The sequence below is a fragment of the Lissotriton vulgaris genome, chromosome 6 (genome assembly GCF_964263255.1).
Source record: "Lissotriton vulgaris chromosome 6, aLisVul1.2, whole genome shotgun sequence".
NCBI lineage: Eukaryota > Metazoa > Chordata > Amphibia > Caudata > Salamandridae > Lissotriton > Lissotriton vulgaris.
In genome coordinates, this window is record NC_141694.1 from 87,947,422 (window position 1) to 87,960,073 (window position 12,652).

The window sequence follows — 12,652 nt, forward strand, 5'->3', positions numbered from 1 at the left end:
CCATTTGCTTTAAGCCTGCTGACATTTGGTGTCTAGGTTCATTCCTTAAAGTAATCTGCCATATTCTCATCGAAGTGCACATCTGTCCCCTACTGCCCCATTTTTGTTTTTAATGTTGCTGGCTGACCCTTGTTTTCACTTTTTTATGGCTCCTTGCCTTTGTGTGTGCACATGTCCTTGTGTGTAAGCAACAGAACTATATAACTTATCTGTGCCTTGAAGTATAATGGCAGCACAGAGGGTAATATATGGAATGAATGAATGATTTGATCTCAGTCACTGCTAATTACTCATTCCTGACCATCGTTCCTTTAGCTCATCTGTGCCTTTATAAACCTTGGTCAGCCATATACAAGCAAGTCTTTTCTCGACCCTATAGGCAATGGTCCCAGACCAACCGACCAAGACCATTCACTGCGTTATTTTGATTCCAGAATGCCCCTTTGTTTGGTGTTGTCTGGGTTGGTATCATATGTTTGTTTGTTTGATGGCGTTGGTAAGGCTTATATTCCAGAATGCTCCTTTCTTTGATGTCTGGGAAGGTTGCACATTCCAGAATGCCCACTTGTTTTACGTTGGTTAGAGAATTAGTGGAATCCAACCCTCAGGTGTTTTGTTAAATTAGTAAAACAATAAACATATAAATAACATTGATTTGGGGGTTGAGGAGTACTGTTGCAGCAACATTCTGAACATGCAGCACCTTAGCAGTAGCTTTAGAAGGATGTGGACCAAGTTACAGAAATCGGGTATGTGAGTTGACAAAAGCATTCAGAAAAATACAAAAATGTAAACCCACCCGCTGCAGAACACGTAACTGAAAACAAGACCCGTCAAAGACTGGAGTCCCATTGGTTCAGGGAGTTTGTCAGGAGAGGTTCAGATTTTGAAGGGCTCTGTTTCAGATGTAGGTTTCTTAGTGTTGAAGAGTCTAGACTGGGGTAGTATAGGGAATGGATCATTGTTGGTGAATACAACAGCTACATTTTACTGTCTTAAACATGCATGTCTGCTCACCTGGAAGCTGATGACATACATCATCAGCACCAAGTGAAGTTGTAATGCACAGGTCCTGATGTGTGGTTGCTGAAATGTGGTGATTCCAGGGTATTTGCGTGTCATAGATGTGGACTGCCCGGTTAGCTTGACACGTGCATCCCGACGTCAGGGTTGGCTTGACAAGCGTATCCGAACCACCGGGTTGGCTTGACATGTGCATCCTGACATCCAGGTTGGCTTGCGATGTACATTAAGATGCCCAGGTTGACTTCACATGTGTATCCAGCCGACCTGCTTAGTTTAGGTTGGCTTCACTTCTGCATGCTGTTGCCCAGGTAAACATGGGGCATGCATCTTGTAGTTAAACATGTGATTTTCATCCCAAGGTCCAGGGTGAATGGTTAGCTTCTGCCTCGTACCGTGGTTAGGTTAGAGTTTGCTTCCTAGAGCATTTCTTTAATGGAAGTATGCCTTAGTGTTTTGGTTACCTTCAGGTAAGTATCTTCATGTCTAGGATCACTTCTGGCATTCTCCTCAAATACTGGATTAACATCTTCCAAGCATCCCAGTGTGCAGAATATAGTGCATGTGCCAGGGCATCATAACCAGTTATAGGAAATATGCTTATTGGCATGTGGATTAAGTTTGACAAACTTCCTGGTATCTGGATGAAATTGTAAGGTGCATGCAAATGATTGTCTGAAATGTTTTCTTTTATTTGTGATACAAATTAATATGTTCGAGGCATGTGGGCTGCTGAATTCATATCTGTGCATAGATCGCCGCCTAGTGTTGGGTCCGGATGATTGCACATTGTTGTCCTAGAAGAGTCTTCGAAGTATCACGAGATAGGTGGCTCCTCCCCTGGACTACAGTGCGCATGGGCATCGACTCCATCCCCAGATTGTTTTTTTCCGCCATTGGGTTCGGGTGTGTTTCGGTTCCCTCTGTCGGAATCGATAGTTGTTTAACTTTCTTTACTTGAGACCAAAAGGTCTTTAGGACTCGCGTCGGTATTGTCTATCGGTCGGATTGGTTTATTCATCGGCTCCGATCAACTGCTGCCCATCCGCATGCTGTCGGCGCGGACGGGCCTACACGACGCTCCAGACTACTTCATCATGGAACGAAGTCCATTTAAGAGGTGCCCAGTGTGTGCCTCAAAGTACCCGCACATCGACGTGCACCCTGTGTGCAACAAGTGCTTGTCGCCGGACCACGACGAGGCCAAGTGTATGGCCTGCTCCAAGTTCCGGTCGAAGAAAACTCTCAAGCTACGTCGGGCCGCAAGACTGCAGGCCCAGAGTTCGGCACCCCCACCGGCGAACATCTTTGAAGAGGATGTTGACGACGACACCATCCAAAATGTCTCGGACTCTAACCCGGCGTCGGAGGGCGAAGAAGACTACGACGCGGAAGACGAAGAGTTCGAGGAAGTAGTCGAGGAGGTAGGGGACGACGACGGGGCCATTGCCACCGTGGAGGATAGCTCAGAGGAGGAGCTTCCTCACACTGACTCCGGGGCCACCCAACATGATAAGGCCCAGGTCGAGGGATCGCCTTCGGGCCTTACCCAAGACCTCAAAACTCGTCCCACGGCTCCGCCTCCTGGCCCGGCCACGGACATTGGTGGGGCTCCACTCCCGGTCCAGAAACCGAAAGTGAAACCATCAGGGTCGACGCCATCCGTATCGAAACCGAAAGTGCAAGTCGCACTGGTTGGATCGAAGGCTTCAGAGGCCTCGGCGCCGAAGAAATCCAAGATGGCCGTCGAGCTCAAGAGCCACGCCAAAATGGCCGATCCGAAGACTCCGGTGTTGAAGCCAAAGGCGAAGACGCCCGACGCGGCTGCGTCGGCGCCGAAGTTGGTCGACGCTCTGAAGAGTCGCGTCGACGCCAAGAAGGTCGATGACCATCAGAAGGCCTCAAAAAAGCGTCAGGACGACCCCAAGTCTCTGGCTGCACCGCTCTCAGTCGACAAGGCCAAAGGGGGTGCTGCGTCGGCTCGGAAGACTGCGGCTTTGGTTGCCGACCCGAATCCGGCGTCGGAGGACTCGCTCGAGCCGGTCCGTCCCTCCGCCTCACTCACCAAGAAGGTCACGGAGTCCCTTCAGCGTATTCGGGATGGGGCCGCGGCGCTCGAGCCGAAGGACACTGTGCCGCCCAAGCAGAAACCGGCGAAGGCGCAGGCGCCGATTCACTTCACGCTGCCGCCAAGGACGGCGCCGAAGGCTTTCACTGCGAAACCTGGGGTCGGAGTGCCCTTGAAGCAGGTTTTGACGCCGAAGGCATCATTGGTGATTCCAAAGCCACGGCTCCAACCACTAGCAGAGGAGGAGCGTCGAGAGGTCATCATCGAAGCCAACACAGGCAAGCTCTCTCTCCTTAAACGGAAAATCACCCCGGAGCCAGTGTTGGAGCATTTCCACATTCCCCTTAAAAAGAAGTTGGACTCTGCGGGTGCATCTGCCCCTGTGGAGCCTGCATCTCCACAAGGTCGGGAGCTCTCACCCACTCATTCTATCGCTGGAGAGGGGGACGGAGATGAAGAGGATGAGTATGCTTATCCAGTTTACTCAGACCCAGAAGATGCCATGGTCTGCCGGGGACGATCCTGAGGACCCTCATTCGGGACATGAGCCACAGCTTTTTGCTGCAAAGACTTCCCCAACGGAGGACTCCGCAGCCTTCAACGCTCTCATTGAAAGAGCTGCAGCCAATCATGACGTAGACCTCCATGCAGACCCAATGGATGTCTATTTTCTTTTTGACACTTTCTCAGTGGCTGAAAAAACTGTCAAGACATTGCCAATGCTCAAAGGCGTGCTCAAACATGCACCAGAGATTTTCAAGGAGCCCACCCGGGCAAGAGTCATCAATCCTCGCATTGACAAGAAATACAAGGCAGCGCCCACTGACCCAACGTACATCAAGGGACAGTTGCCACTAGACTCTTTGGTTGTCTCCAACGCACGTAAACGAGCCAACTCACAAACCACGGGTGATGCTCCCCCCCCTGACAAGGAATCAAAAGTGTTTGAGGCATCAGGGGAACGTATTGCTGCGCAGGCAGCCAATATGTGGCGCAAATCGAACACGCAGGCGCTACTTGCACGCTACGACAGGGCACACTATGACACCCTAGAAACACTTCTACAGCACTTGCCAGATCAGTATAAGGAGGCTGCTGAAATGTTGATTCAGGAGGGGAAACTTATTACCAATGCCTCCATTAAGTGTGCTCTAGATGTGGCTGATACCGCCTCACGAGCAATAAATACTAGCGTTCTGCTGCGCCGGCATGCATGGCTCAGAATATCCGGCTTTAAACCAGACATTCAGACTACCATCCTTAACCAAACAGTAAATCCAGACCACCTGTTTGGCCCAGAAGTGGATGCCACCCTTGAAAAAATGAAAAAGGACACTGACACTGCTAAATCTATGGGTGCCCTACAGTCCCAGCAGTTTCGGGGTGGTTCCTTTCGCCGCTCCAATAACAGAGGCACCTCAAGGGGTCAAGCGTCACAATCCACACAATTCTATAAAAGTAACACCCAATCCTCATATACCAACAAGGGTAGGGGTGGATACCGTGGCAACAACGTCAAGGGCAGAGGACGTGGAAATAACAGCTCCAGGTCCTCCACCGCCAGCAAACAGTGACGCCTTGTCACTGCCCCCCGACCACACAACACCGGTCGGGGGGAGACTCCAGCAGTTCCTGCCCGTGTGGAGGTCCATCACCACGGACAGGTGGGTCAAATTTCTTATCCAATACGGTTATTGTCTAGAACTCACTTCCATTCCACCAAACATACCTCCAAAGAACCGTCCTATGTCCGGCGAACACTTGCACTTGTTGCAGCAGGAAGTTCAAGTCATGCTGCAAAAAGGGGCAATAGAGCTCGTTCCACTGCAAGAAAGGGGAACAGGGGTTTACTCCCTGTACTTTCTAATCCCAAAAAAGGACGGATCTCTCAGGCCCATCCTAGACCTCAGACCTCTCAACTCGTACATTCTTTCATATGCTTACTCTGCAGCAGGTTCTCCCACTGCTTCAGCAAGGGGACTTCCTGGCAACTCTGGACCTCAAGGATGCATACTTTCACATTCCCCTGCATCCTTCACACAGAAAATATCTAAGGTTCACCATTCAAAACCAGCACTACCAGTTCAAGGTTCTGCCCTTTGGGGTCACCACGGCGCCCAGGGTCTTCACAAAGTGCCTGGCGACAGTGGCGGCGCATCTAAGACGTCAGAACATCCACGTCTACCCCTATCTGGACGACTGGCTCATTCAAGCAAAGTCGGACAAGCAGTGCGCCGACCACGTGTCCCAAACCATTCACCTTCTGCACGATCTGGGATTCTCACTGAATTACCCAAAGTCCCATCTCCAGCCCGCTCACATACGGCAGTATCTGGGTGCGACCATAAACACTCTGGCGGCTACAGCACAGCCGAATTCAGTGAGGATCAACAGCATTCAATCGCTGATCCAAAAATTCAGACCTCAACACTCACTTCCAGCACGAGTGTTCATGCAGTTGATCGGCATGATGGCCTCCTGCATCTCCATTGTCCCGCACGCGAGACTACATATGCGTCCGCTTCAGGAGTGCTTGGCACGTCAGTGGACTCAGGATCATGGCCAATTAAAAGACCTAGTGTTGGTGAGCGGTCGGGCATACAACTCTCTGCATTGGTGGAGTCCACAAAACCTTTGCAAGGGCCGACCGTTCCAGGAGCCTGTGCCACAGATTATCCTGACGACGGACGCTTCTCTCCAAGGTTGGGGAGCGCATGTACTCCATTACACAGTGCAGGGACTATGGACACTACAGCAGAAGAAGATGCACATCAATGTGTTGGAACTGATGGCAATCTTCATGGCCTTAAAGGCGTTCAAAGTACATCTGTGCAACAAGGTCGTGTTGATCCGGACGGACAACATGACGGCCATGTACTACATTCAGAAACAGGGAGGGACACACTCTCCGCAGCTGTCTCATCTGGCTCAGAGCATGTGGAAGTGGGCCATTCAGAGGAACATCTTCCTCATGGCAGAACACCTCCCAGGCAAGGACAATCAGATGGCGGACCTGCTCAGCAGGCACAGCCACCAGATGCACGAGTGGGAGATGCATCCATCAGTACTCCAGCCGTACTTTCAGACATGGGGTCATCCAGAAATAGACCTGTTCGCCACAAGGGAGAACGCAAAATGCCAAAGCTTCGCCGCCAGGTTCCCACACCCACAATCGCAGGGCAATGCGATATGGATGAACTGGTCAGGCAAATTTGCGTACGCTTTTCCCCCAGCACCCCTGATACCGCTGGTGGCACGCAAGCTCAGGCAGCACTCGATGACTCTCATCCTGGTTGCTCCAACGTGGGCTCGCCAACCATGGTACACCACGTTTCTGGAACTGTCCGTGGTACCGCATCAAAGGCTTCGTCTCACACCCAGCCTTCTGACGCAGAGCCATGGCGACATTCAGCACCCAGATCCGCAACAGCTCAACCTGGCGATCTGGCTCCTGAAGTCCTAGAGTTTGGCTACCTTAACCTTCCTCCGAATTGCATGGACATCATTCGGGAGGCAAGAAAGCCCACTACTAGAGCCTGTTATGCGGCCAAATGGAAGCGGTTTGTCATTTATTGTACAAACCACAACATCAATCCACTAGATGCTTCCATTCAGAACATCATCTGTTACCTGTTTCATCTGTATCAGTGTAATTTGGCATATACTTCCATCCGCATTCACCTGTCTGCGAGGCCCTCACAATCCAGGAGCTATTCTTCCAAGTTCATGCTAACAGGCTAGTGCTCCGCACTAACCCTAAATTTCTACCCAAGGTAGTGTCTCAATTCCACATAAACCAAACAATTGAGTTGCCAGTGTTTTTTCAAAATCCAGAGTCACTGGCGGAGCGGATGCTCCACACCCTTGACGTCAAGAGGGCCCTGATGTATTACATTGACAGGACCAAGGATTTTAGAAAAACTAAGCAGCTTTTCGTTGCCTTTGCGTCACACCACAAAGGTAACGCTATTTCCAAGGCTGGTATTGCTAGGTGGATCGTGAAATGTATTCAAATCTGTTATGCAAAAGCAAAACGAACTCTTACAATTCCACCAAGAGCCCACTCCACCAGAAAGTTGGGGGCCTCTATGGCCTTCCTTGGAAACATTCCCTTAGAGGACATATGTAGAGCAGCCACATGGTCTACCACACATACATTTACAAAACATTACTGTGTAGACGTGCACTCTAAACAGCAGGCAGCTGTAGGGCAGGCTGTTCTCAAGACACTTTTCCAAACTGCTGCAGCTGGCACGGGCGGCCGCCGCTAATGGAGGGACTGCTATGTATTCTATGCACAGATATGAATTCAGCAGCCCACATGCCTCGAACTGCAAATGCTACTTACCAGTATGCATCTGTTCTTGGCATGTAGGTCTGCTGACATTCATATCGCCCGCCCTCCTCCCCGGCGCCTGTAGTAGCTGCAGTGTTTACATGCATTTCATGCCATGGTCATCACTCACAAAGTTCACTCCATCCCGGCCACAATGGCTAAAAACAATCTGGGGATGGAGTCGATGCCCATGCGCACTGTAGTCCAGGGGAGGAGCCACCTATCTCGTGATACTTCGAAGACTCTTCCAGGACAACAATGTGCAATCATCCGGACCCAACACTAGGCGGCGATCTATGCACAGATATGAATGTCAGCAGCCCTACATGCCAAGAACAGATGCATACTGGTAAGTAGCATTTGCAGTAATGTACATCTGAACAACCTGGTGTGAGTTAACGCGTCTCAGTGACCCATAAAGGGATAGCGTGCATTATACTGCTTTAGGGCCTGTGTCCATATAAGCTGCAAGTCACAGTTCCATCTGTAAGTTTTAGTTCCCAAAGCCCCTTAACACAAACCTGATCATATAATATTCCTCACTGGCAGCTCAATCACCCCCACATGAGTGGAGACATCCAGCTGGATGTTGCCAGGTTGAGCTGGTATAGAAGGTGGCTGGGGGTGCACGTAAAAATATTAGCGATTTAGGAGGCAGTCGATTGACTGTGTACCTTTGCCTTAATTCCATATCACTCATACATGTGTACCAGCAAAGAGGTCTCTGCAGAAGTTACACATGGTGTACGTTCCACTGGCTGGCCACCAGTTCGCACCTTTTTACGCATGCTCCATATAGAGTGAAAGTGACTTTATAGCTAGGTCTCCAATTATGATGGACACAGGAACGCGGTGTATCACTTGCTTGATGCTTGTACTTCAGTGTTATCTATCAGTTAAGTTGCTCTATGTAAGACTTTGAACCACCTTTCTCTGAGCTGACAGTCTGTTTCCTGTGTGCTAGATAAAGAGGGCTGAGCAGGACCGAAAGACACTTGACTGGGAGATTGTAGAACTGACCAATAAGCTGCTCGATGCCAAGACCACCATCAACAAACTGGAGGAACTGAATGTAAGTATTGAAGCATATGTACAAGTGCAACACACTGACAGCACAAACTGACTTTACTTGCTGGCGAAGCTCCAACAACCTTATTAGCAGTTCCTATGCCACTGTCAGCTGGCTGTGCTTTCTCTCAGAATGGAGCTATCTGTACTCCCTTCTGCAGCCACCACACTGGGCGTACTGACCTACTTTCAGTCATGGTCTCTAGCCCACAAACCCTGGCGGACACTGCACATCGAAGAGCTGTCATCTGGGAACACAGCTATCAGAACCGTCGCCTGATGCATCCTCCAGGCAATGAGTGTACTGCAAACATTAGTCATGCTCTAGCCAAATCATTATAATGCAGGCCTCTTCCAACCCCCACACCACCACTGTGACTAACCTGCTGCACAGGTTGGGGGCATGTCTCTCATTCCCTATCTTATCAACCTTGGTTCTCCGAGTCTCTTACGGGGAAAAAAGAGTTTGTAGGAAGCTTGAAAGGCTGTGGAGGGTTAGCTATTACCTTGATAAAACAAGCATTTACAATGCAATGGTTTCGCCTTTGGAAAAGTTAGAGCTATTGGCATTGCTCATGACATTTCTTCTTTTTTTTTTTTTCCTTATAAATAAATGGCATTGTTATTTACATTGCCAACAGCTCTCACAGTCCACACAGCTCTCACAGTCCACACAGCTCTCACAGTCCACACAGCTCTCACAGCACACACAACTCACAGCACACACAGCTCTCACAGCACACACAGCTCTCACAGCACACACAGCTCTCACAGCACACACAGCTCTCACAGCACACACAGCTCTCACACTGGACCCTGAATGTATAGCGTAAATCGAGGCAAGGAACTCTCCACCGCAGAGTGTACACGAGTAACACCGATCCACGTGCACCCTCTCACTGAGGCACAGGAGAACTCGAAGCCCAGACGTCGGCTCGAATCTTAGCGCCCTTTGTGGCATGTCTCTGGTGGGCAGAAGTGGCTCATGCTACAAAAATGGGCAAGAATCGGCTGAACATGCTGCAGGTGGTGAGTCAGGAGGAGGTGAGTGGCTCTGGCAAAGCAACACGCTGCTGGTTGTAGAGGGCAGTCAGAAGCTAGAAACGTGTGCATTCTGGGATGTGTAGTCCTGATTCACTTCAATTCGACCAACACGTCTGAAACTAATGATTGTATGAAGGAAATCCCAGAACTTACAAAGCTGTGTCCCTTTGACTTGCAGTCAACGGGGAATCATTTGATACAAAGTTAGGATATACCCGTCCAATATGGTATTGTATGTACATATCTGGGTCGATCTATTCCTATTGGGAATGCCCATTGGCCACGTGCAACTAGACACATGGGGCCAGCAGAACCCCAGACAACGAGGCCTAAGGGACAAAACCTACACACTTAAAAATACAGGAGTCTGACGAAAATAAAGCGATGATGGCTAGTCAAGACTTACGTGACAAATGGAACCGGAGAGGAACATAAAACTATTAAGAAAAAATTCTGCTCAAGGGCACACATTGGAAGTTAAAGTGCACCCTCCTAAATCCCAAATCATGTGTAATAAACCAGCGAAATATAGACATGGAAAAAGTAAACAAATCGCGTAGGTTACGGTGACTACTAGAAATAAGTACTGGCAAGCTCCAGGTGAATGCGCTACTGGCATAAATAAAATGGAGCAATTGAATTATAGTGAGGGAATCAAAGAGGTGGCGGCAAAGTAAGGCCCACTATACAGTCACGTGGTAAGAAAGAGTACCGATCGGTCACCCTCATTTTTCGGACGTGTTCCCTAAACCCATGCTCAATGAATATCCCCGACACCCGGGCTTCCCGCCCCTCCCGTGCCTCCAATACTCACTGCAGGGGGCGGTCCGGTGCCCTGCGTCCCCAGCCGAGCACGATACTGTAACTCAATAGATTTCTCCTGCGCAAAAGCTGCTTGCGCAGCTTTTTTGCAGCCGAAACCTAAAAAAGTAATGGTTGAAAAGTAAGCAGTGGAAGAATAGAAGCCAGAAATATCAGGCTACAGTCACCAGCATTATTGCTTATGGCCCAGGGTAAAGTTGCCATACAAACTGCTACATAGTGTGGAGCTTACTGATCCCGGTTATTGTTATGATCAGAAGCCCCGTTTATGAATTTGTGAGGCGTAGTATTCTATTTCACAGGTATTTGCCCCACCTTTTATAAAGGTGCCTTAACTCTTGCCACGTCCCCCTTAGAGACCACTCACCATTGTCATCCTACTCAAAGCAGTTAATATAACACATATATTTAAAACGTTGACCCTTATCAGCTGCGATATGGTGGGCTGCTAAATTCAGATTTTACAACACTTTGTCCTGCTTTCAAAACAGGAAAAATGCATATACGTACCACCAGGGTAGGCTGCCTGTAATCTAGAGGCCACGAAGGAACACACATTTTACACTATATTGGTCAGACGGAGATTTCGGTTTCAGGAAGCTGCCAAGCGACTTTCTTGACCAAAATTACAGAGATGTGAGAAGCAATTTAAAGTCCAGATGATATGCACTTCTCGATATATGTGAAGATAAAATGTAATCACCAAAATGCATCTGTCAACGTATACAATGGAAATACTGACCGCTGCTTGATGATTTCAACTATACTAAAAATACCGAACAACTCAATGAACAGCACTATAATCACCGGAAAACCTGCCACAAAGGCGAGACAATAATTGTTTCTCAAGAGGATAGTTTAAGCTTAGTGCTTCGAAGCTGCGAACAATTGCCTTTTTGTTGTATTATAAAAGTATAACCCTGCTACTATCGTGTTTTACAAATAATCGAATCTGCCCGGTCTCCCAGAAATAGATGCATAAACGAGATGTCTGTTTGCAAGTACCTCACCTGAATCGTACTTCTCTGGAACGTCCTGCCCCACACCCGGAAGCCGGTAACTTCCAACCTGGCACAAACAATGCAGCATCATAAACATAACCGCTGACTGTCAGCTGCCGTTACGTTGTTTCCACTACTGCACTCCTACTTTGGATTCGTTTTTTTTTTTGGGAGAAAAAAAGAAAATAACACACCAATGTTAAAAAAAAAACACCCACAGTGATTTTTGGCTGAGAAGGCTACACAACACTCCCGGCAGAGCTAAACTGACTACGAACTAAGCAAATGTACGGAACTCTTTGCAGCACCCTGGGGGGACTCATACAAGCGGAGGACCCGGGGGTACTTAGAAATGGTGAAAGGGGTACCGGTCGATAAAGAGAAGAAAAGCTTTTCTTTAATGGTCAAGAAGACTTCCCTTTCCGTCAGTGTAAAACCACGCCTACTCTCGTACACTTTGTGTTAATATGGAGGTCGAGTGTGTAGAGCATAACTGACAAAGTCGAGATCTTTGTTTGCCGTATTTTGTTCTAGTACGAGGGAAAACATCTGCGTGAAGAATCCAGCCAGATCCGAAACGGCCCAAGTACAACGTGTTGAGTGTGTCCCGGACTCGTTTAAGACTCGCGTGTTCTTAGCGTGCTTTGGCCACAGACCAGCAACCTATGGGCACCGTAACATCTGCGGCGCCCCTTTGGCTCGTGTGCATCTGAATGTATGTGAGATATTGGAATTTTCAGTGTGCACCTCTGCCTATAACATGGCTCACTTCATCGTCAGTCAGTAAACTATATGTTATACTCATCTAGGAGCTAGTTGTAATATAACACCTTGATACCAGACACAACGGCACTAAGCTTGTCATAATGTAAGTTTCAACCAACTCACCGCCGAGGATCCCAGAGCTCAGGAACAAGGAAGCAGCGGCGAGCTGGCGAAAATGAAACCTCGAGCCGCCGCCAATGCTGCTGGAGGAGCCCGCCATACTGCTTGTGGGCCGCCGTCTTCCTTCTTCCCCCGGGCGGCGGGGGGGCGGGCACTTCCGGCCGGCCGCGCTAGGATTGGCCGGCCGGCTGAAGAAACCCCCGGGCGGGGATCGAGCAGAACGGGAGGGAGGGAGGGAGGGAGGGGGAGAAAGGGAGGGAGGGAGGGGGAGAAAGGGAGGGAAGGTCACTCACCCGTCCCGAGCAGCAAGGGAGGTGCCGGCAATGCCGGAACAGACTCGGGGGCGTTCCCGGCGTCGCGTGACGTCGCCAAAGCCAAAGAATCTCGGGAACGCCCCCGTGTCTG

At 49.4% G+C, this 12,652-nt stretch overlaps 1 protein-coding gene across 3 annotated transcripts in view; it reads left to right on the forward strand.

The window, feature by feature from the left end:
- The window catches only part of TJAP1 (tight junction associated protein 1), a 470,521-nt gene that overhangs the window by 376,859 nt on the left and 81,010 nt on the right, over positions 1-12,652 (forward strand). For all 3 annotated transcript variants that reach the window (XM_086926000.1, XM_086926002.1, XM_086926001.1), the window contains one exon: positions 8,392-8,499. In XM_086926000.1, coding sequence (XP_086782126.1) covers positions 8,392-8,499 — 108 coding nt within the window. The remainder of the gene's footprint in view (positions 1-8,391; positions 8,500-12,652) is intronic.